At 41.0% G+C, this 26483-nt stretch overlaps 1 protein-coding gene across 1 annotated transcript; it reads left to right on the top strand.

The window, feature by feature from the left end:
• The first annotated feature begins 1411 nt into the window (after positions 1 to 1411).
• On the top strand, positions 1412 to 21474 carry sypb (synaptophysin b). The gene is made up of 7 exons (XM_083768952.1): positions 1412 to 1430; positions 3220 to 3285; positions 16445 to 16569; positions 17185 to 17383; positions 18807 to 18998; positions 19293 to 19635; positions 21389 to 21474. The coding sequence occupies exons 1-6, from the start codon at positions 1413 to 1415 to the stop codon at positions 19590 to 19592; spliced, it is 900 nt and encodes a 299-aa protein (XP_083625078.1). The 5' UTR covers position 1412; the 3' UTR covers positions 19593 to 19635; positions 21389 to 21474.
• Positions 21475 to 26483: the final 5009 nt, after the last annotated feature.

Genomic DNA, 26483 nt, shown 5'->3' with positions numbered 1-26483 from the left:
CCTGGGTGACGGCAAGCTGCTGGGCTGGCTTTGGCATGGGGGGTCAGATCCAGATTCCAACATATGGAATTAATTCTGTACTGGCCATATATGGAGCGTATCTTGAGTGTACAGGGTTTGATGAGGTCAGATTAACATATGGAATGTCAGAACAGGTCAGCTCCATATATGGAAATCTAAAGGTGGCAGTGTCTCAAGTGTCTTGAGTATACACAGGGTTTGATGAGGCCTGGCCGGTTCCATATATGCAGTGTGATGAGCCAGTCTTCTCCATGTTTGGCTATAATATAGCCATATTATGGTGGCATGATGTATCATGAGACGTAAAGGGCTGACGGCCATATTTGGTGGTGTAACCTTACCTGGCGGACCGACGGACAGGTTTTGCAGGTTTTCATAGTAATCAGCGACCTACAGTCGCAATAATAATAATGATAATAATAATAAAGATGCAATAGACAGTAATACCAGTTATATTAGGGGTAGGGTCTTGTCTTAGACAGGTACAAGCTTATAAATTGGGGTGCCAGAGATTTAAAGAAATATATAATACAATATAATAATAACTAAATAAAAAACACACACGTCAAACTGAGGGTCCTCGAAATGCAAAAGGTTGAGATCCAGTGCTCTATATCAGCTGCAGTCTAATCATGCGTAACAAACAGTCACCATGCATGTTGTTTCCGTATTAGGGCTGCAACCCCAGGCAATCTCACACAGTTCCCTAGAATAAACCTGCCTTGTGATTGGTCAGATGGCTCATCCCCATCTCCACTCCCTGTCCAATCACCAGTGGTGGGAGAAGTACTCTGATATTTTACCTAGCATTAGGAATATCACAATATACCGTAGAAATATACTCTGTTACAACTATAAAGGCCTGTATTCAGAAATGTATATGTACTTGAGTGAAAGTGCAAATGTTTTTGCATTGCAATAAAGTATACCAAAAGTAAAAGTAGCCTAGCCTACTCATTATGCAGATATATGGTCTCATTTCACTTTTGTATATTAAATATATTATATAACTACCGGTATATCTACAGTTTTAAAATAATTATAGTGGAGCATGTGGAGATCGATGTAATGGTAGCCTACTAATGGAGTAGCCTATACCTATATATATATATATATAGGTGTTGTGTAAAGTATAAACTAACGTGGGCTATTGAAAAAATGCACTCAAAATACCTACAGCACTTGAGTAAATGTAGTTACTTTGTTTCCACCACTGCCCAGTCACGTCACTAGCGTGCCGACGCATCACATGCCCTCAACGAGCATCGTGACGTGACGGCACACATAGGCTGTTACGCGCTGGTGACGGTCTCCCCGGCGTGGCTGTTCCGGACGAGACACTGCCCTCCCACCGCTACTCTGATCCTCTTATCGACCAGTAAGCGGCCAAGATGGATGTTGTAAACCAGGTAAGGTTCTGCAAGATAATCACGTTTCAATACCGTCTTCTTTGCATGTCATAATTCATATATCTATTAGATAGTTGATGCAGATTGCTTTGCAAAATGTAGTAGTAGCTGGTCTATATAAGAAAATAATTCCACCGACCTTTACATTTCAAATACAGTCTGTGGTGCACAACATGCACTTATAGATCGGCTATTCGTCAAACCAGAGTAATGCGTAAAATTCGTGACTGAGCGCTTTGCTATTTGGGCTTTTTGGTGCAGTCGATGTGATGCAGCTACCAGGGTAGAAAAATGTGTACATGCGGGCTGTGGAAGGCTGCTGCAGCGGTGACATCAAATCTGATGGAGGGTGTGATTTGGTGCGATATAAAAATGATTCAGCTGTTTTGACTTGGGTCGCTGGTATTCCAGCTGAGCTCGGTGCTAAGTCGACATGCAGGAGAAGACATTATTATTTTTGCATTCATTTGGGGGCCTTTTGGTGTTCTCAGTTGCCCGCAGTAGGCCTGCTGCGTGCACTCGTGCAGGGACAGTGTGTATGGATGAGATTCAGAACACTTCCACTGGCTTCTGATGCATTTAAGGGGATTTCCATTTAAAGGGCAATGAGAATATATAGAGGGCACGTTATATTTTGGCACGGTTATCCTTGTGCGTCATTGGGGAATGTTTGTGAAACACAAACACGAGAGAAACAACACAGAATAAGAGGAGCCTCAGGATAAAACAGAATTCGTATTGACGGGCGAGTCGCTTTCCGACAATAACAGATCTCCAAACTAAACTAAGTGTCCATCGTACGATGGAGAATACATTAGTATAGCCGAGCGTATTATTGCGTTAGTTTGTTGACGCGCAGGGGGACACACCGTGTCGCATTCACCTGCGCATTCTGGCTCATTTTGCGGGTTATAATGGACCTTACGCACGCGAGGTTCTCGGCTGCTATAGGCTATGCCGCTATAAAATATAATGTAGGCTATTATAATATACTGTAATATATCATAATAACATACACTATCATACAATACTACAGAGAGCAAAGCGTTCAAACAGGACATAGTAGAGAAAACAGCAGGATAAGCAGCTTTGTCTAATTGTAATACTGTCAAGAGCTGCTCTCTCTCTCTCTCTGTCTCTCTCCAGTCTCCCCCCACACACACCTGTCATCATTGCATGCACCATGTCGCGCTTCAATAAAAACTGCGGGTGTGTGCATTGTGTTGAATTATAGACATGTATGTCTCTGTGTGTGTGTGTGTGTGTGTGTGTGTGTGTGTGTGTGTGTGTGTGTGTGTGTGTGTGTGTGTGTGTGGTGTGGCACGAACTCTCAGCTCATGAAAGACTGTGTTGAAGCACCTTTGCTGACTCAAGGTAGATAAACAAGCTGCAGGTTGACAGCAGAACAGTGCCTTTAATTAGAGCTGATACATTATTTTGGGAGTGTCCACCCACGTGCACAACACACCCTTGCATGATTGCACCAACCTATTTGATCTGTTATCACAGTGGTTCTTATTCTTCCCCCTCCCTTCTGAAAATATTTGTGCCAGAGACCCCCCTGCATGAAAATACATTTGTGTTAATTATTCAAAAATATTTGTATATTTCAAGATATGTATGTTAAGTTATCGTTAACTAATTTTGCTGGGTACCCACTGGAACCCCCCACCGCAGTGACCGCACTCCACCCCCAAGGACCCTTGTCGGTCCATGGGCCCCAGTTTGAGAAAACCACAGTGTTGTTTTTTTAATCCAATACTGAGTGCTATACCTTTTATTTTGACAGCTGGTGGCTCAAGGGCAGTTCACAATAATCAAGCAACCTTTGGGGTTCATAAAGATTCTACAATGGGTAAGTCTGTCCATTTCATATCTTGTATTATGTGCTGTTTGCTATGCTGATTGATTTCATTGGGCTTAGCAGATAGACCTGTCCAGTGTCTTAGTATAGGACCTAAGGCACTGACACCTAGGTCAGTGCCGGTGGTCAGTGATTCTCAACCTTTTGAATTTCGAGGACCCCAGTTTAATATGCATTTGGCAGTGGTCCTCAAACGTTTTCATATCAAGGACCCCCAAAGGAACATGGATTTGTTCGCGGACCCCTGTCCGACAATATTTTGTGCCAGAGACCTATACATACAGGATTTCTGTTGTTAAAATGTTTCAAAAATATTACAAATGTAAATAGCCAATGTACATAGGTTTGAAGTGGTTAAACAGATTTTTGATGCTATTGACAAATTTAGTTGGGGACCCCTCAATGACCCCTGGTGGTCCTCAGACCCAATGTTGAAAACCAGTGCTGTAGAATGCAATAGTGGAATACTGTTCACTGTAGGCTAATGATTTTCTTTTTTAAATGTATCGTTTCTTACGATGAACAATGATAGTGGTGTCCATTCCTATCACATGTTTGTCCTTCTGTCACACAGAGGTCACGGAGCTAGGTTGTGAGGCTTTAAAACGCTGGTGACACCAGACAGGCAGCCGTAGTTCTGGCTGGCTGGCTGGCGGTCACCAGCGGTCACCAGCAGCTGTGTGTGGTCTGAGATCAACCACCAGATGTGTTATTAATTATATACTGTGTAGAGTAACATCCTGTCTGACGTCAAAGACACGCCCACCGGGACATCAATACATCTTCCCCATTAAAACAAAAATCACATTGATTTTATTTGATAGATTAATGCAGCAAAATTAATACTTTAAGGATCCCAGTTTGATATACAGATTAGGCCACAGACTCCCATTTGATTAAAGAAATGATGGGCACATTCGTAAATAGCGCACTGAGCGCACTGTGTAATGCAATATAGGCAAGTGCGCTCTGATGCGGTATTTCCGAACCCGCCCAATGTTTTAATCTCTAAGACTAGACCCCGATCTGCACTGTTGAATCCAGATCCAGAGTTAGAGATCCACAAGGATCCACTTCGACTCCTAGTGGTCCCCGGACCCGACTTGGAGAACCAGTGGATAAATATTAGAAATGTTTTTCCATAAATAAGTCCAGCCACATGGTTACCAAAACTGATGCCAGAAAAGTACTAATTTATCCAAAGTTGAAATTTCAGTTATTTTTGACTGTATCAAATATAACTAAATATCATAAATGATATACAGAGCCACCTTCCTGACAGAATGACCAACAGACTTATATTAAGTGATTTTAGTGGGATTCTTGAATGGGTGTATTTCTTTGTGAAGAAGGCAGGGGGTGTGGCTAATTGATGAGAAAGGTTAAAATGGTAAAAATGGTAAATGGTGCATTTATATAGCGCCTTTATCCAAGGCGCTCACCCATTTACACACACATTCATACACTGATGGCGGCGGAAACCATGCAAGGCACCAACCAGCACATCAGGAGCAATTTGGGGTTCAGTGTCTTGCTCAAGGACACTTCGACACTAACTCTGGGGGAGCCCGGGTTCGAACTGGCAACCTTACGGTAATACCATCCAGCCATTCTACCCCTGAGCCACCGCCGCCCGGTTATGATTATGATGAAGGTTATGATTTATCGGTCACAAATCCCTCTTTGAGGCACAACTCTGATTTTATCCTGCATAATCTTCTTTCACCAGATGATGGCGCAAGAGCACTGCCTATCTGGTGTAAATTTGCTAATTGAACTAAAGTGAATTATGACAGTTACAGCTGCCAGAAATGCCACTGTGTTTGAATACTGAAACATTCTATTGAATATGAAAATCATACTTGTCTGTAAATGTATGTCTGAATTGATTGTATTACTGTCCACACACACACACACACACACACACACACACACACACACACACACACACACACACACACACACACACACACACACGCACGCACGCACATTTTAAGGTCAAGGCATATTTTCCGCCTTCCACAAACAGCATATTCATGATGATGATGTTCAGATCCAAAATACATATCAATTTGGCGGCCGTTGACATGAAAACGTTTGAGAATCACTGTTACGTCATTTAAATTCCCCCCAGCGAGTGTGTCAGAGGTATGCAAGGCAAGCTGTACTCTGACTCACAGTGTAGTCGCCCCCTGGAGCTGTGTGTGTGTGTGTGTGTGTGTGTGTGTGTGTGTGTGTGTGTGTGTGTGTGTGTGTGTGTGTGTGTGTGTGTGCGTGTGTGCTGTGTGTGAGGGTGTGTGTGTGTGTGTGTGTGTGTGTGTGTGTGAGTGTGTGTGTGTGTGTGTGTGTGTGTGTGTGTGTGTGTGTGTGTGTGTGTGTGCGTGCGCGTGCGTGCGTGTGTGTTCCAGCGTCTCATCACTGTATCTCTGGGTCATGTGATGAGCCCACCGGCCAATCAACAGCCACGCTCAGGAGGCTGAGGCCTGCATGAATCATCTGTGTGTCTCGACGTCATGAATAGAGAAGCAGCACTTAAAGCTGCACTGCTCTTCCTGGTGGTTGGGATGGGTATTGTTAGGACTTTATCGATTCCGCTTATGGATTCCCTGATTCAACAAAGGTCATATATTTATTATTTAGATAACAATATCTTCATTATTTTTATTTTAAGCACTCACATAAGTAAATTTTACTAGAACAAACTGTGTAGTAATACTGGCATATAGTACAGCCAATGCTGAAATTTGATGATGAAAATAGTGGCATTTAAATGAACCAAACACAACTGTCCCAATCAATGAAATATAATGAACCTCTCATATGTTTATTCCATGACAACACAATGGAAAGCAGTATGAGTTAAAGCTTAATTTATAGGAAAGCATCTGGATCCTTACATTATAGATAGATAGACCAGGGGAGATGTTGCAGTTATGAGCTTCAGGCCGGGCTACTTTACTTGCCAACCAGGAGGCGTACCCTACTAAATGTATGGAGACCACCTCCATCCAACCACTGATGTACTTGGTATATTGTATTAACATACTTTACCATACAGATTGGTTAAAATAACATTGTATTTGTATTGAAGTTTAGTGGGTGACGTTGTCCTGTTGTCCTGGGCTCTCCTGTGTCTGTTCTTATTATAATAATAATAATAATAAAACTTTATTTGTATAGCACCTTTCATGACATGAAATGCAGCTCAAAGTGCTTTACAGAGCAATGGAGAAAAAAGAAAAAGAAAAGCAAGGCATACAGTAGATGCTTCTGTAAACTACATCGTCATATTATGTAGGGCTGTAGCCTCGGTACCAGGCTTTCACTTTGTTGGTGCAAAAATTGAAAGCCTGGAGGAACGCATTGGCCGCTCTGGTCTAAAAGTGGGAGTCAACCCTTTCGGGTGGGCGTCGCTCCAAATGATGTGACATAGCGCTGCACTAGGGGGGAGAGGAGGGGCCGGGGGTGACGGACAGATCGATGAGATCCAATCAGGGTGCGCGTTTTTCTGAGCCGCGACCCTCCCATCTAGGCCAGAAATGTCTAGCGTTAGCTCAGGCTATGTAGGGCTGTGACTATCACTTATTTTCTTACCGATTATTCTATCAATTACTTTTTACATTCATCAAATAATCGAGATGCACATCGTTTTGTGGTGATTGTTTTAATTTAATTAGCACACATCAATTCATCAATGGACTAAATAGAGTAGTCTCATTTACCATTTTAAAAGGTTTTATAAAATAGTAAAACATGGCAAATAAGTTTAGGGATGCGGGTTAAGGGGTGGCGCAAGATATAGCCCCAAAGCTCTTTGGCGAAAATCTAGGAACTCGCTCTGTTGTGAGCTTGTAGAACAGCTATTTTCTCTCAGAATTGTGAAGATAAGGTGGTAAAAGATGTGGTTAAAATAACTGCTGTACTCTCTCACCTATATTCCACGCACAGCTGTTTAGCCAACAAATTTTAAACAGCTGAACATGAAACACAGGCCTTTTTTACAATGATTTATGCCAAATTAAGCGACAGTACTGTATGTGTTTAATATTAGACCTGCCTGCAGTCCTTCAGTTGAATGATGAAGCAACATTATAGTCTCTCTGTGGCTCTTACTGAGGGTCTCTACAACGGAGAAACGCAGGCAGGAAAGATTGTGTTTATTTCTCAGTTTATTAACTGGTTGAAGCACATTCCTTCATTGTATTGTGTACTGCAGTAATTTGCCACATGAGGGTGTGAATAGTGAGCATGCCTGTGCATCTGCAAGGGTGTATTGTACGTGATTGTGTGTATGAAAGAGAGCCTTGCAGAGGTGGATCATGTGTCTTTGTATGGGTTTAACTTTAAACACACGATCCCTTGCATCTGTAATCTACAGTGAACTTTTAGCAAAAATAGCAGATCTATGTACAATATGTTGTGAGATTGTAAATCGGCGATGAGATTTGGTGTAGATGGAAATATTAGGGCGTCTAGTATTGACCCCTGGCCCTGGGGCACCCCACCAAAGATATAGCAGGGGTAAGTAGTGAAGGAGGTGTGATTACACTAATGCTAAGACTTTCAAGAAAAACAGATTTACTAGAAAAGAGCTGATTTTCAACTAGAAAACACAAGTTAAATGTGTTATTTTATAGACCAGTCTTTTTAGGCAAGTGATAAAAAAAAGAATTGTGAAAATATCTACAAGCTCACAACACATCGCAATGCAACACATTATGACCTTGTAGATCAGCTATTTCCGCTATTTCTGTCCATCATCATTTTACAACAAAGAATAATACAGGATTATGAGTTTAATCAGAAGAATACATTTAGTCGACTTTTGTGTGGAAAAAAACCTGCTTCTTGATTATTTGATTGAGGAAGATTAAGTCGGTTATTGGTTCTAAATATCGGTTTGATTAGGGTTGTCCCGCCAATCAGATTGGGAGCAAAAAAACGTGATCGGGATTCGGGACATCCCTAGTATCACTATTATATCCATATCATGAGATTAGACTGGATATCGTCTGTGATTTTGAATATTGTACTATTGTGATATGGCATAAATGTGTTCTATAAAAATATATACTGTATATCGGATTGGGAAGAAATCTGTATCGGCAGATACTACTCAAAATCAATTGATCGTGAATCGGATTTTGACCAAACAAATGTGATCGGGACAATCCCTAGTTTGGATATATGTTGGGTGAATTGGCCAGCCTTAGTAGAAACCTCCTCCACCACCCTCCATGTGGATGCTGCCAGGAGCGTTACCATGGCACCTGGCAGTCTTCTCTCAGCCTCTTCCCCTCCTCCACCTCTGCGTGTGTCCATCCGTCTGTCCGTCAGTGGTGTAAAGTAACTGAGTACATTTACTCAAGTACAGTACAAATTTGAGGTATTTTTTACTTTACTGGAGTAATTCCAAGTTTCTGTATGTTTGTAAACTTTAGTAAACTTTGTAGATTTGGATTATTATTACAAAACATGCATTATCCACTTCAGCCCTATATACATTTCGGCCATTTGAAAATAGGCAATATAAAATAGCCAATTACAGCTACTGTAGCTTGTGGATCTGCTATTTTCAAAAGATTTGTATACATTTTATACATTTGAAAACGTATGAAATGAAAACGTATGAAATTCTGCATAATGAGTGCATTCTACTTTTGGTACTTTTAACTACATATTAAGTTGTTGATACGAATACTTTTGTACTTTTACTCTACTTGTAATGGAGTATTTCTACATTGAGTCATTGATACTTTTACTTAAAGGGATTGTGACATAAAAAAAGCTTTTCTGAGCTCAATTGCACCTAAGAAACCTGAACTTTTAATATTCAGTAGATTTTCTGTGGTCTGGGGTTTTCTAGCTCAAACAAGTGCTCTGATTTTCCTGTAGACTGTGATGTAAGAGTCCACAAATCCCATACATACAGTATGACATTACACTTTGCCAGCAGATGTCACTGTTGAGGCCTGTTTGCCTGTTTTCATTGCAGCTCAAAAGGCTTCAGAACACACAGAAATTCCACTGAATGTTCAAAGTTCAGGTTGTATGGGTGTAAAAGATCCATCCATCCTATTTCTGTAAACAGCCAGTCTGCAGTACCACACCCAACTCTGAAACAGCACTTACATAATGAAGCTGTTAAAATATTTTAAACCACCTATGATGCACTGAAAACATTATGTTACATCCACACGTCAAACTGATGTCAGGGATGTTTTTAAGACAGTTTCAACCTGGCATTCCTATAGTTTGGACATGTATACCGCAAACATTGCGGATCTATAAGTATACAGATAGTGTTATGAGCTATATGATTACCATCATCGTTTTCACTATTGTATAGTATATAATATAGAGCTTAATAAGAAGTTTGTTCAGTGCTAAATCACACCACACCAAGTCATGCAGCACAGCACGCCATAAAATGTTTCTGTAAATGTGGGGGTTTGGGGGAAGCTGCGTATCTGTTTGAGGAGGATCTGCTCATGATTGTGTGTGCAGAGACATGATTTGACAAAAGTTGACAGAAATATATTTTTAAAACATATTTTAGTTTGTCCAGCTTTATTATTTGAATTGATTTATGTCACAGTTTTATGTGAAAAAATAAAAGATTACTGTTTATGCTAAAGAGGCTAAAATAAAAGATTACTGTTTATGCTAAAGAGGCTATCATTAAGATCATCCCTGAATGGGACAAACAACTTTAGGCGATAGTGAAACCCTTCATGAAATAGCAGGGTAAACACTGGTGTTACCAGAACACAGGTATTCTGGTAAAACAGAGTAATGGTACTGCTATTGTGCATGTTAATTGGCTCACTGGAAAGCATACTACATACTGGATACTGAATTGGCCACTGCTGTTCATTGGTCTCTTGGTTCTTATATAACTCAGGTACATATACAACTTGTAAGAGCCATAAGATGTCTACTGATTTAAATGGTGTATATATATTGATGACATCACAGCAGGGCATGGGCGAGGCCAAAGTTGCCATGGTTACCCAGGGTATTTAAACCTAGTCCCTGATTGAGCACAGGTGTTGCTGACAGGCAGAGGCACACTGTTTTAAATTGTGTTTGTTAGGCTGATGGTCTCTGTATGCGTTAATGGCAGTTTGTTTATTTCATTGTATTTAATTTCTAGACTGAAGTATAGGCTTTGGACTTTGAATAAATATTATTTAATACCAACTGAATGGGAACGGTTTGGACTTTAGTTCTTCTACACACGTCTGAACAACCTCCTAACCGTCAGTAACCAGTAGTGCCAGTAGTATAGGGCTTTGGGCACTATATAACTCAAGAAAAAACAGCATGAACGACATGCACATCCCCAACCCAAGTTTGAGCAGGTGCTGAGCGACGAAAGAAAAGTTTAAGGAATAACAAGAAAAAGCTTGCACACTGATGCATATACAACTCAGGCTTATTTCTTGCAGTGGAATTATGGCAAGTTACTAGAACAGATCAATATATCGTATATTAAGGAGCCACATCACGATGAAATATCAATATTGCTTGTATAATGTTATATACTGTCTGTGTATGACAAACCTTCCCTTACTGAGTTTCTGCATGTGAGCTCTGAGTGTCTGATATTAGCTGGCCCACAGACACATTCCAAGAAGGGCCTATAGTGATCAATTGCAAAGGTTTGCTATGTAAAGGCTATTGAATTGGACCGTGGATACCACTTACTTAGTATCGGTGAAGAAAGAAAAGCAGGTGTGCTTCCTCTGGAAACTGCCCTTGGTTATGGCAGTGGGTGCTCAGCTTTAAATATAACTTAAACCAGCAAAGTGGAAAAAGCGGCACTCCAAAATAAAAGATGCAAGACTGGCTCAGCCTTCATCAGAGCAGATTTAAAAAGTCTTTAATTAGTATCATTGGTCATCTGTTTGTTTACACTTTTCATGTCGATATGGCTGCTGTGAAAAAGGTCATTTCAATGGGCAGTGTTTCTGCACCAGAAGCATATTAAAATGCAATTAATCTCAATTTATGTAATTCTGTAACTTGCTGCAGGATTTAATTCTTGCTCTGCTTTAGAGAGCTACACTGTGGAAGACATCTTATTTCATATTATTTGTAATATTCTGTGCTGCTCAGCAGTAACATCCTCCCCCTTCACACACAGCCCAGTTAAGTTGAGTTAACACCACCCCCTTCATCACACCCACCCTCTTCATCACACCCTCTTCAACACATCCACCCTCATCTATAGGTTATTAAAACCTGTTAATTAATTGCAGTGGTGGAAAGTACTGTAGTACCGTACTGTACCAAAGTATACCTTTAAGGTTCATTTTCACTACAATTATTTGACAGCTTTAGATTATTATTACTAAACATACATGCCCTATGTGATACTTCAGCTATTCTAAAATGCGGATTCACACGCAGATCCGACTCGGTTCTGCGTGTGGTTCATCCGACACACCAAAGGTCCGATATGTGGAAACAACGGTCGGACATGCGGTCGAACATGCACTGCTCCGTGCTTGCGGTTAGGGTTTGAGGCAGGTTGTACAAGCTCACTGTGCTCATTATGATGAGCCTACTTTGCCTACTATTGTATACATGTTGTATACTACAGCCAGGACATTGTACTTGTAACAGTATTTCTACCTTGTGGTATTGGTACTTTTACCTAAGTACAAAGTTAGGTGCTTCTTCCATCACTGTTCATTTCCATTTTCCAGTGAAACCAAGAGACAGAGTGGGAGGTGTGGGTTTTCTTTCACCTCCTGCTGTTAAATCCCATTTCTTGCTCGTGTGGAGAACACATTATTGTTGTTGTTAGTTACCATGGAGACTGTCTATGGTCCAGTCCAGTCAAAGCGCCCCGACGTTCATTAACAAGAAGATTACTGTCTGCGTTAATGTGTCCATATCTGTGTCAGCCACTACTACAAGAGGAAGTGACATGACGTGTGCACGTGAGAGGGACTCTTAAGAGTGCTGCTCAAATGTAACCCTATTTGGTTACAATATCAATTTAACTGAGGATTTTACTGTGTACAATGTACATAGTACATACTTAGCTCTGGTCCATAGCTCTAATGCCTTTGCATTAGAGCTACGCTACTCTTGACTTCCTGCACTCGCATGAAATGCAGACCAACCTCTCACCTGTAGAGAAAATAAAAAGTGAGGGGCGCTAATATATTAAAGTCTAACTCATGTTGAATAGGTGATGTAATACATGATGGAAAACAAACGATGACAAAACAAACATAAAATTCTCTTTATTGTTAATGTCGTTTGTGTTTGTGTTGGACAAGATGACGTACGTTTTCCATTCATTGTCAATGGATTTTTTAAAACAAACATTGAACTAAATACAAACATGAAATCCCTCTTCATTGTCAATGGTGTTTTTAAAACAAACATTGAACTAAAAACAAACATTAAACCTGTATATAGGAGGGGCTAGCACCCCTCAAAAATAGCGATGGTTTGTGTCATTATAAAGCCTACTTTCCGTGGTGGGCGCACTCTGAGCCCTCCACCACGCGTATATAAAATGCACTTTTTGGCCAGAAAGGGATTATTTTTTACCGGAAGGAAAAGTCTTGTCTATGGGGTTTTCTCTTGGCAATATCGGTAGAGGGCGTAGTGGAGGAGCCTAACTAAAAGTATTTTTATTCCGATGGGGGAAAGAATCCTATTCTATCCAAAATTCTCTTTATTGTTAATGTCGTTTGTGTTTGTGTTGGACAAGATGACGTACGTTTTCCATTCATTGTCAATGGATTTTTTAAAACAAACATTGAACTAAATACAAACATGAAATCCCTCTTCATTGTCAATGGTGTTTTTAAAACAAACATTGAACTAAAAACAAACATTAAACCTGTATATAGGAGGGGCTAGCACCCCTCAAAAATAGCGATGGTTTGTGTCATTATAAAGCCTACTTTCCGTGGTGGGCGCACTCTGAGCCCTCCACCACGCGTATATAAAATGCACTTTTTGGCCAGAAAGGGATTATTTTTTACCGGAAGGAAAAATCTTGTCTATGGGGTTTTCTCTTGGCAATATCGGTAGAGGGCGTAGTGGAGGAGCCTAACTAAAAGTATTTTTATTCCGATGGGGGAAAGAATCCTCAGAGTGCGTCCACCGCAAAACCACAAACCGTAGAGAAAACGTTCTTTTTTTTCCCGCTACAGTCGAGAGGCTGGTCTGCATTTCATGCTAGTGCAGGAAGACGAAAGTAGCATAGCTATGGACCATATATGTGTGTGTGTGTGTGTGTGTGTGTGTGTGTGTGTGTGTGTGTGTGTGTGTGTGTGTGTGTGTGTGTGTGTGTGTGTGTGTGTGTGTGTGTGTGTGTGTGTGTGTGTGTGTGTGTGTGTGTGTGTGTGTGTGTGTGTGTGTGACTGTGTGACTGTGTGTGTCGGTGTAACTGGCTTTAACAATAGTAGCATTTAGTGACAGATGGCACCTCAGTCAGATTAATAGCCAGATCTTCTATCCAATCGGATCTGGCGTTCTGGCGACGGAAGGGTGTGGTTAAAAATAGTATGGCTTCTTGACTAATCTGCTCCATATGTGAGTGGGTGAGTTTATCTTTGCACTCGTCTGTCTGTGTACCTGGCCGTAGGTATAGTAAGCACAGAAGATAAGGGAGGATTGCATCATAATAATAATCCTACTATTAAACAAACTGAAGTCTCCATTTATCTCCTCAGTGGTTTTCTCAATGCACATATAGGTATTGATCATTCGCATATGCAGGGAGTGAGGATTCTTCACATTTCTCAAATTTAAGCTGTTTATTAGCATTTTTGCAACTGTTGCCACGGACCCTTAATTTATTAGATATGGACCCCCATCTGACAAGGTGTTGTGCCAGAGACCCTCATACAAGATTTGTTGTTCACAAATATTAAATTAAGAAATAGAAATTCTAGATTATTTTATTAAATATTTTTGAATATATTATATTATAATATAATATATTTAGGTATCAGCTGTAGGAAACAACTTTCGCACACCTAGAAGTCAGGCGTCTACACAGGTACGTAGGCCAGTGGACATCAATGAAAGGAATAGAATGCACCCGCACACTGTATATTTGCTCAGTACAAGAGTATTAATCTTTTTGAGTGGTGCAACCACTCCAAGGAACAGCAATGTCCGTGCCTATGCGCCTATGTGAAGTTAACCCACCCATGCACCTATGTGACTAGTGTGAGCACCAGTGTGACTATTAGTACGAGTAGGGGCCCTGTTGTGCCAGAAACAGAGAGAGGGATAGTGCTGCACTGTTGCCTACTAATGAGAGAGAGAGAGAGAGAGAGAGGGAGAGGGAGGAGGGGGGGGGGGGGGGGAGTTGCAACACTCAGTTCACACGGGTGTGATTTTTAATGCAACGTTTCAGTCCCTCCGGACCTCCTTCACCTGCCTGAACTAGGTCCGGAGGGACCTTCTAGCTGTGAGGCGACAGCACTACCGACTGTGCCACCGTGCCCCTTAGAACCACTGTTTTAATATACTTGTTGTAACTATGGCAACCCGGTGAATTGCTGATTGCTGTATTGATTTTCCCTGTGTGGCTTGGTCAGCATTGTTAGCCGGATACTCATTTAAATGCAATGTGAGCTCGTACGACAGAGCATTAACTTACTCCATGCGACATCATTACTATACAATCTTTGAAGATTGATACATTCACCATGCTGTCTTTTTAGTGCAAAGCTACTGCATGTGCCTGTCTGACTGTATAATAATTAATAAAGACAGATATCAGTTAGGTTATATACTGTATCATCCATTATTTTAGTTTTGACGACATCTGTGACTTTCTTTTACCGGGGCCCTCTTTGAGAGCGGTTTTGAAGGAGGGTAGGGATTCACATTCCTTTTCGACTGTTGGTTTGACTCCTTGTTTGAGCCGAATCTGGGTTGAATGTGATCTGTGGAGCTCCCTCTGGTATTGTGATTGTGGACTTTGTTAAAGATAGAGTGCCGTGATTTATTTCCACCCTTTTTCTTTTTTTTTTTAAGATATTTTTTTGCGGCTTACGCCTTTATTGATTTTTTAAGGGATAGAAAGTAGGCTGACAGGAAACGGGAGAGAGATGGGGGGATGACATGCGGTAAAGGCCGTGTCGGGTCCGGGAGTCGAACCCGCGGCACACCGCGACTGGATCACCAGTCCGGTGCCCAGACCGTTACGCTACGGCCTGGGCCTATTTCCACCCTTAAACATGATCATCAAGTATTACTATTATATGTACAGTAGGCTATTTGTTAAAATGAAATTTTTATGTGGACACCCCCACCGATTAATTGCGAACGCAGTGATTGCAAACGCAATGAGCACTAACTATGAGACCCTGCAGATCATGTCTGTCTGTCTGTCTGTGTGTCTGTGTGTCTGTCTGTCCCGCTGTGACACCACCCGCCCGCCACCAGAGGGCGCAGCTGTAGCGCACACACACACACACAGTAGAAAACTTAAAAAATGTACTAACTAAAAAGAAAAAAAAAGTACGTAATTTATTCTAATTGTTGTTATTGCAATTTACGAGCTGCGTTCGCTTCCCGCGTTTGCGCGTCTTACTTGTTAAGTATGCCTGGTTTGCCTGGTGGTGGGTGGTGACTGATGGGTGGTGATCCACCTAAACGGAAACCACATCCACAGCTGTTGATATTGTGATGTCACTATACTGTATCTCTGTTTTTTTCATTGGCCACGGTTTCAGCCTCCAGGAAGAAAATCCTAAATACAAAGGGAAGACATCATTGCACATAACAACCACACCAAGGGGTCTAATGAAGTACTGTCACCTCATAAACACATGAAAAACTGGAAAATGTACAAAAATCGTGGGACTCCATCTTTAACGTTTATGAATTACAGGTACATGGGTGTGTACCCGAGGTGTAGCATATCTTGTAGACCAGGCCCATTACAAGTTATGTAATATATGCATGTACAGTACAGCATCCCTATTATTCTGGCCAAATGTTAACTTTTTCTTTTTCTAGACCCTCAGAATGCGAGCTTCATTACTATACTATACTCCCTTTTCCTCCTGTTCTCTTGTTCATTGCTCCTCTTCCTCCTGTTGTCTTATCCGTTACTCCTCTCTCTCCTGTTCTATAATTACTTCTCTTCATTCTGCAGATCTTCGCCATCTTCGCCTTCTCAACATGTGGCAGTTACTCCGGCATGTTCAAGATGAGTGTGGAGTGTAAGAACCGCTCGGAGAGCGACCTGGGAATAGAAGTAGAGTTTGAATACCCCTTCAGGTCAGTATGCAATCTATGCATCACATTATTCAAATACATTACAATAATGTGTATAGAAGCTGAATGGGTCGTTTTTATATATGTATTATTTGTGCACTGGATTGGATGATGGGCATATTGATATGCTTGATAGATGTAGGCACATGCTTTTTTAAACTAGGCTACAAAGTGCTTTTTTGAAATGACAAACATTACTGCAGAACAAAGAAGAAACAAAATATAAAAACAATAAGTAATAAAATAACAAAGGAGATGTAGGTGATGGCTGACACATTTGCCTGAGTAAAACTAATTAGACTGAGCTGGGTGTGTCCACGCACCTGCAGTGCCTTGATCTAATTGATGCATACATGATAATGTAATACATTTGTACTAGTTAGTATGAGAAATGCCTTAATTTACTTCTTTATTACTTTACTTCTACTCCACTACACCTCAGAGGGTTTTATTTTTACTATTATTTTGATGGCAATATGTGTGTACTTTTACTCAAGTAAAATTTGGAATCCAGGCCTTTTACTTGAAATAGTATTTTTATATTGTGGCACTACTGCTACTTTTCCAAATATCTGACTACTTCTTCCCACCACTGTTGTCTGTCTGGTTTGTCTTTAGGCTCCATCAGGTTTATTTCGACGCCCCCACCTGTAAGACAGGGAACCCTGAGCGTCTGTTCCTGGTCGGAGATTACTCCTCTTCAGCCGAGTTCTTCGTCACCATCGGTGTCTTCTCCTTCCTGTATTCCATGGCATCTCTTGCTGTATACTGTTTTGTACTGGAGAAATACCGCGAAAACCAGAAGGGTCCTCAGATCGTGAGTTTGAGTGTCACATTTACATTTACAAAGTACTTTACATGATACTTTGATCCTCACCGTTTATAGTATGTTCCCTAGATCACATGGCTCTCAAACATTTTGTTAAGGACCCCTTATTGTGATAGGATTTTGTGCCCAGGCCATAATAGAAGATTTGTGTTACAAAACGTTCAAAACAATCCAAAAGTGTTGGATTTGCAATTGTTCAAAGAATATCAGAGGCGCCGTGATGCAACGCCTTGTGAGCCTGCTATTTTTGAATAGCAGGACCCCCTGGAATCCTCTCAAGGACCCCTGGGGGTCCCCAGGCCTCACTTTCAAAACCAGTGTGAACCAGGGACCACCACCTTGGCTTAAGAATCAACCTGGGGACCACTGTTGTATTGGGAGATTAGATTATTTATCAGTCTGTCCATCCATCCGTCACGTCTCGTGACACGCTCCATATATGGCCGTCTCCATAGCTCCATATTTGTCTGTCTCCATATATGAAGATCACGACACTGACATCATCAAACCCTGGATAGCCATACATGGAGATTACAATTTTCAATTACAATTTAGGCATTTAGCAGACGCTCTTAATCCAGAGCGATTTACATTAAGCAAGAACAAAAAGCATGGCAATACATCATATACATAAAAAGTAGTTTTCATGAATCATACATAAGCTAAGAACGTAACAGTGGAATAGTCTCCATAAAATGCTATCTAAGTCTACATAAAATGCTATCTAAGTTACATAAATTGAGCCTTTGCATACGCCTGTAAGGTCGTCGGGGCTAGGGCAAGTGCTATGGCGGAAGATTGGGAGTGAGGCTGCAGTTCTGATTGTAATGGGAAGTGCATTCCATAGTTTTGGAGCCAGAAGGGAGTTTTTAGTGAAGGTACTTCCATCTTCCCTGCGTTGGGTTGGCTGATCTGAACGGAAGGGTTTGTAGGGTTCAATCAGACTTACAAGATATGGGGGAGCCATACCTTTGGTTGCTTTGAATGCCATCATCAGAGTTTTGTATTCTGTGCGGGAAGCGACCGAGAGCCAATGGAGGGAGCGGAGAAGGGGGGAGACATGTGAGAATTTTGGCTGGTTGAAGACCAAGCGAGCTGCGGCATTTTTGATCATTTGGAGAGGCTTAAGTGCGCATGCCGGTAGATCAGTAAGGAGGGCGTTACAATAGTCAAGTTTTGACATGACTGTTGTCTGGATACGGAGCTGGGACATGAGGTCCACAGAGTAATGTGCTACAACAACAATGACAAAAGCAATAATAAAAAAGAAAAGACACGATAAATAATACAACAAAAATAAGAAGAAGCCTTTCAGCAGTATCCACCGTATTGCATAATTATGGCAAGGAGAAAATAATAATAATAAATATGAAGGCTGATCATGTTGACTGTCACCCGTCCTCATCCTCAGGACTTTGTTGTGACTGCGGTGTTCACCTTCATGTGGCTGGTGTCCTCGTGTGCCTGGGCCAAGGGCCTGTCCGACGTGAAGACGGCCACCGACCCGGAGACGGTCATCAGGCTGATCAGTGCCTGTGAAGAGCCCGAGAACCGCTGTCGTGAGCTCTACGACCCCAAGGTCTCCGGTCTCAACACCTCTGTGGTATGTTTGTCAAATTAACTCTTGGACCAAACTCTTCAGACTGGTGATAAATTCCAGTCATTCTAGCTCTTCCATTTTCACACAAATGTGTTGTTGATTGACTTGATGTAGCGGGTACACACAGGTGATACAGGTTGTGCATCTGCACCAAGGTTAACTAAAACAAAAAACTTAAAACAGTAAATGTGTCAACAGTTCGATTATGGGATATCGGGATATTGGTGAATGGTGTATTCTTTGTAGACTACTCCACAGATAAAACTGATGTCTCCATGTGTTGTGGTGGGTTCACAGGCATTCGGCTTCTGCAACCTCATCCTCTGGGCAGGAAACATGTGGTTTGTGTTCAAGGAGACCGGCTGGCTGGCTCTGTTCGGTGGCACGTACGTGCCGTCGAGCGGGGAGAAGCAGCCAGCACCCGACGCCTACGCCCAGGAGCAGTCTTACGGCCAGCAGCAGGACCCGTACGCCGGCTCCCAAGGCGGCTACCAGCCCGAATACGGCCAGCAACAGGGTGGCTACAACGAGCAGCAGGGCGGAGATTATAGTCAGGGCTTTGAACAGCAGCCCACGTCCTTCGCCAATCAGATGTGAGCCGGTCCAGAGACCTGACCAGTCAGATCGCAGCTGCAAGACGGTGGGTGTCAATGATGTGGACTGGATAGAGCAGTGGTTCTCAAAGTTGGAATATAGCAATTATTTTAACCACTTTAACACTATTTTACTTATTGACGTCACGACCATGTGAGCAACAGATTTTAGAAAGCAACGCGACAAATAATACTGTGATCTTTGCAGCTTTGCATCTTTTGCTTCTGCTCGTGTGAACGCAGCATTATGGGGATCTCTGGCTCATCTCTGGCAATCCTTTCAGAAGGGTGTTCGCAGCCTAATCCATATCAATGTGGGGGTCCTTAACATGTAAATGTTTACGAACCACTGTGATAGAGTCAATGCTTTATTTATGTTGATCACAGTCTGCTTGTGTCCTTGCAGCTACGGCTCTGTGATACAGACAAAATAATTTTACCATAATATTTTTCACAATATTGAATTGTGACAACAATATACATTTTTGTGTTAATTTCAAAGCGAATATGTCAAATCTACCAGCTCACTACATTTTGCACCATGACGCATTGTGTGAGCCTGTAGATTGTCTATTTGTGTTACTAGAGCGGTGCCCGGCTGTAGAGCACCGAGTCGATAATGATGGAAGTCCATGCCCCACCCGGCTATGCAATACCCGCTGTAGCCGTGTCAGAGTACCCTTCTGTCTGTGTCCTTTTTATGCCCATACTGTATATGGGGATGTATCTGTCTCTCTGTGTCCCTTTATAATGCATGCCCCACCCAGATATTATGTCTGTGTCCCTTTTATGCCCATATATATGTCAGAACAGGCCTGGGCTGCGGTCGAGTGGTCCGGGCACCTCGGCTGGTGGTCCGGCCTGGCGGCGTGTCGCGGGTTCAAGTCCCGATCCCGACAGCCGTGTGTCTTCCTCCCCATCTCTCTCCCCATTTCCTGTCGAAATACTATCTATCAATAAAGGCAAAGAAATTTAAGTCAGAACAGGCCAGCTCCATATGGACACTGGGCTAAGGGCGGGCAGAGGCCTTTTTGGGTAGGTTATGGTGACCGACTCGACACCGTCACTACACCCCCTGTGGTGGAGTGGAACGCATGTGTCGAATTTGAAGTCGGTGCGTCAAACGGTTCTCGAGTTACATGGATTTGGTGCATTTATAGTTTCTTTTATCATAATATTTAAAAAAATCCATATATGACCTAGCCTTACAAGCAGTACAATTTAGGGCACTATTTTGTCATTATCTATTCATCCTCACACCAGTTGACACATGGCTGAGTGTTTAAAGTTCATTGTTTGTATGTACAGTGTTTCTTTAATTTACATTTATACAATTTTGGCATTTAATATACGCTCTTAATCCAGAGCGATTTACAGTAAGCAAGTAAAAACATGATCAAACATGTCAAATGCATAGAAATAGTAATCTAGGATCATCAGTAAACAAAGAAGATAAATCTAAACAATAGAAAATCCAATAAATCAATTTCTATGTACCGAGGTCACTTGATGCAGACACTGCAGGAATACACACAATGATTAGTAGTCTTTAAAGTGGTTGTGTTACATTTGATGCCCTTTTCCTATCACAGCAGCTCACAAATCTTGCTGCTGTGTTTGCACATCGCCCAGCAGATATGGGTGTTTTTTGTCATTAGTAATGTTTTCAAACTCTCCTTGGGTGATTGTAATCTGTGGGAACTATGTGTCTCTGATTAAATATCTGTAAAATATCTGTTGTTACTGTCTATATCTGATAGTTTGTCCCCTCTTTAATCTCTCCCCTTTATCTCTACCCAGGGTGACCTTCGGTTCCTGAACACCACCGACAGTTCTGCACTCCTCTGTTTGTTTGTGTATCTGTAAGTTGACAAGACGAGGGAGGAAGGGTGGGGAGGGGAGGGGTAAATTGGGGTCTTGGGGTGTGGGGTGGGCCGGTGGGGGTCACGCAGCTGTGGGAGAGGGTTGGGTGGGGGGGCTTGGATCTTTGCTGTGACATGCTGTTTATTCACGTGTTGTATTTAACTGTAGAAGACAACAGAGGATTGTCTGTTTGGTTATATGATAAAAACTTGAATACAATACCAAAACATTCATTGATAAATCATTGATGAGATAAATCTCATAAGGAAATTTATGGAGGGTAAAAAAAAGAACATTGTAGTAATATTTAACTTGGGAGAATGTATTTGTCTGTGCTGTGTAAATATCAACATGCTGATATAATATTATTATTATTACTATAAGTACACAGTTGAATAATTGTGCACTCCATATTAGTTGTTATACAACATATGTTGAGCACAGAGTTATTCAATTGCATCGACTGGTTCTGTTTAGGAGCTCACATAGTCTAGCCCTTTTTTCCTTTTCTAATATTCAATTCAATTTATTGATTTATTCCACAATGTTGTTTTTGTTGATTTCTTTCAGAAGAGATGGACATCTTTTTGTTTAATTTTCTCATTGTGTATTTTGTTTTTTAATTCATCAAAGTTACTGAGGGTTTAATGCCTGATTTATGCTCTGTTGTGCGGTGTCACATGCCCGAAATAGCCGAAAGGTATATGAATTGGGTTTAAGGGGCATGAGGTTCTTTATATTGTGACGCAAATGTTACAACCAGAGAGGGCACAAAAAAATAATAGTGAGTTATGACTTGAGAGTGAGTGTGCTTAGAGAGTGGTTAAGGTGTGATAATCATGTTAGCTGTGTGTCATTCTGAGTAGGTTTTGTTTCCATTTTGTTTTTGTTTGTTTTTATATATATTTTTCCATCAAAATATCACTGTCAAGAAAAAGGTTTAGCTCTCATATTATTCAGAAAATAATAAAATAAAATAAAAATAAGTTTTGAAAATGGTCATGTAAAAAGCAAAGATGTGTTGAGTAATGCCTGATTTATGCTTCTTCACACGACACTGTCATATGACGGAGAATAAATTAGGCTTAATAATGACAATTATAAAGCATGTTAGCAACTGATTATGTGCTGATACGATGCTGTCCCAAACTGCTTTAGTGTGATGTTGTGAGTTGGGGATGTGAAACAGATGTTTAGCAGTGTGTGTGTGTGTGTGTGTTTGTTTGTTTATTTATTTGTTTGGATTCATGTAGTGTAGACAATATAGACATCAGCATTGGACAGATTTTGTCGACAAACCTAAATGTCCTGTCTGAATCGCCTTTTCGTTGGTCCAGAAAGTAATCAAGACATATGAGAGTCATATAGTTTTTTAACTAACATTTCTATCGCGCGGCCATTATGGGGACACATATTCACACTAACATGTATTGTAGTTTACGGCGAGAACAAAGAGAATGCTACTATGTTTTAAAGACCTTGCTCGAGTTATAGGAACCAAGTAATATTCTGAGGCAGTCTGAACAAGATCTCTCCGTATTATATAATTGCTCCTGCACTCTCCCATTCCTATTCTCTGAAGGCAAGGGATCCTTATGCATGCAGCTTACTTCTTATGCTTAATGTGTACTCCGTTGTACGACGAAGTATAACTTTATCCTAAAGCAGACAGGAACTCATAGGAGAGGTTTAGAATAGTACAGTGTTAGAACATATAGAAATTCCACAGTGTGATTGACTCATAATTATGGTTACAGAACAGCACACACACAGTACAATATGTTAATTTAACTCTGAAGAGCGTACGAAATGGGGTTCCATTTGTATGATCTTCGGAGTTACGTGAACACTAGGTTTACCAAGGAGCAGCTCTGCTATATTCTGAAACAAAGCACACACGGTGAGTGCTGCAATAAATACTCCTTTCCGAGATAATTGTACTTTAACCTCCTACTGCCAATCCTCTGTTTGGATATGAGAAGGAAGTGTTTTGCCTATTGGTTTTAAGAGACGCGCCTTGATTTGGCAGTGTTGTTGCTTCCACAAACCACAGCGCTCATCATCAAATTGAGAGATTTCTTTGTTTCATCCCATGTTGGATTTTCTACACAGTTCTGGAGGCATTTGTTCTTTTTCAATCAGGGTCCTTTGAATCAGACAGTATAGAGGCACCTCGCTTTCTTTCCTCTAACCACTTTTTCTCTACATTTCTCTCTCTCTCTCTTACACACACACACACACACACACACACACACACACACACACACACACACACACACACACACACACACACACACACACACACACACACACACACACACACACACACACACACACACTCACACTCACACTCACACTCTCTCTCTCTCTGTCCTTTTTCTCCAATCTCTCTGACTGTAGCTCTATAAATATGCTCTAATAAAAGTATAATCTGTTGTTAGTGGTGAATGATGTCTTGTGATCCTCTCTACACCTTTGGATAGTGCTGTGTTTATTGTGTATGATGTATACATATTAGTATTTATGATATTGATTGATAAGTCAGAGGAAAAAGCAATGTCCAAGACTCCAGAATTCTGCTGTATTCTTATTATATGGAATCCATGTGAAACAAAAATGAAATAAACTTTAAATTATTCTGTTGACAGTTAAATGTGCTCTTTTCCTTATATGCCTGTTTGTTGAGCTGATAGATGTTACAAACCATCTGTTTTGCTCTTTCTTTTCCAGGAGAGGGCAGTGCAACTCAATGACTAAATGTTCCAATGAATAGGCCCTCTACCACAAGGCTTATTTGGGAATAATAATAATAATAATAATAATAATAATAATAATAATAATAATAATAATAATAATAATAATAATAATAATTATTGTCTCCACCAGGCCGAAGGCATGTGGGGAGAGTATGTTTTGCACTCCGTCCGTCCGTCCGTGTGTCCGTCCGTCCGTCCGTCCGTGTGTCCGTGAACAGCTAATCTCGGCCACCGTTAACCCGGTCGATGCCATATTTTGCACACACACTCCCTGGATGCCAACGATGAACCTCTGCCCCAAACTTTCCAGAACGGCCTGTTATAGCGCCACCAGGAGGCCGCTTTGTGCAAAACAAGTTTTTGCACAGTACACCTACAGATTTTGTCCAAACATCACGCAAATTGGTACACAGTCTCTCTAGAGCCATTCAACGAAACGGGTCTTTCAGATTTATCAGACTCCATCCTGATTGGTTAAGATTGGCTTCCAAAGTTCACAGGAGTGCTCAGTTTCAAACAAAATGCTGCAAATCATGAACACATCGCGTGATTTCCGTGAAATTGTGCACCCACATTCCCACTAGGCCCAGGACGAAATGCCACATGAACAATTTCAACTCAGCCTCAAGGTGGCGCTATAACTGGCCGAAAAGTGTTTTTACCTCTAACTGCACGGATCTGTGGATAACCTGGTGGAGACCTGTGCCCGGAAGGGCACTTTTTCTAGTTATTATTATTATTATTTAACATTGATTGATTGATTGATTGATTGATTTATTGATTGGTTGGTTGGTTGGTTGGTTGGTTGGTTGGTTGGTTGAATCAGAAATGTAAACAGCACAAGGTATAGGCTACAGTGAGACATAAGGCTAAAAAGATAGCACAAAAAAGTCATTGGGACTAGATTTACAAATCCATTCTGGCCCTGCATATAACATATTAAGTTATTTGCAAATAATACTAATTGTAAGAGCCATTTGAGCCTCCTTATCATCTCCGTGATGGCACTACAGGGCAGTGCCTTATCAATCAAGGCCTAGGTTGCCATAGTTACAGGGAGGGTACTTAACCCTGTCCCTAATGAATTGCAGGTGTTGCTGATAGGAGGCAAACTGTTTTCTGACTGTGCAGACATGCAGGGACTGTTTCATTCACCACGTTGACTGTTTGTTACTTATGTTATTTGCGTTCAAAGTATAGGATTCTTTTTTTTTTTAATATTTATTTATTGATAATGCAGATATTTATAACAATGAGTTACAGAATCATGATTGTTTTTTTGTTTTTTTTAAACAAGACAAGACAAAAAAACAGTAAAAACAACCCACCCCCCACCCCAACCCCAGAAAGGAAAACTACACAGCTCTCATTACTCTGTATTGTACACAACACCTCTTGACAGCAACAACTCGGATAAATACATGAAAATAACAATATAAATAAAAAACTAAAACTAAATCAACCCAGAGGAGATATTGAAGGTAGAACCTCAAAGAACCTGCCCCATATCTTTTCAAAAGTAGCAGGCCTTCTTCTTACATTGTACAGTATCTTTTCAGGGGTACAGTATGATGAAAGCTCATTCAGCCAGTGTCTCTGAGAAGGTGATTTTTCAGATTTCCAATTAACCAAGATGATTTTCTTCGCAGCTGTACTGGCGAGTAACACAAAGTATGCTTTGTTGAAATTTGTGTTGATCAATATGTAACGTCACCCAGTAACCAAATTCTTGGATCATGTGGTATTTCAACCTCTATGATATCAGAGACAAAGTATAGGATTCTTGACAGTAAATAAATATAATTTAATAGCCACTCAACGAACATTCTGGACCTCAGTTCTTTGTTTCAGCACACGTCTAAACTTCATCCTCAACCGTCAGCACCCATGTAGCACCTAATATAGGGATTATAGGCGCTACAATAATAATATGATGATCTGTGCAGGTAACGTTTTCATTTTGAACTGATAAACGTATGGCAAAAAACAGAGAGCAGAGTTGTAGTTAGCTAATATTTCAATAGTATCATCTATTTACTGCCAGTATATGCACCTATTCGGATTGGTTTCAGTAATAAGATAACCACAGCATTTAAGTTATTCACAAATACAAATCTAACCATGGCACGTGGAAAATGAAATGCGTTGCTAGGGAACAGCTTCTTTTAGGGTTAGGTTCACAAACACTCAACAGGAAATAAACCTGAAGCCATTTGTTGTTGCTTGAATTGTGGAAAAGGTCAATATAATTAACGGCAAACACTGTTTGAATAGAG

The sequence above is a fragment of the Protomyctophum parallelum genome (assembly GCF_964188405.1).
Source record: "Protomyctophum parallelum genome assembly, chromosome: 7".
Lineage (NCBI taxonomy): Eukaryota > Metazoa > Chordata > Actinopteri > Myctophiformes > Myctophidae > Protomyctophum > Protomyctophum parallelum.
This window is presented reverse-complemented; position numbering and strand designations above follow the sequence as displayed.

Bases quoted from the DNA above. Each gene is read 5' to 3' on its own strand.
- sypb (XM_083768952.1), top strand. The intron at 16,570-17,184 runs GTCAGTATGCAA...GTTTGTCTTTAG, and splicing joins GAGTTTGAATACCCCTTCAG to GCTCCATCAGGTTTATTTCG. The intron at 17,384-18,806 runs GTGAGTTTGAGT...CCTCATCCTCAG, and splicing joins ACCAGAAGGGTCCTCAGATC to GACTTTGTTGTGACTGCGGT.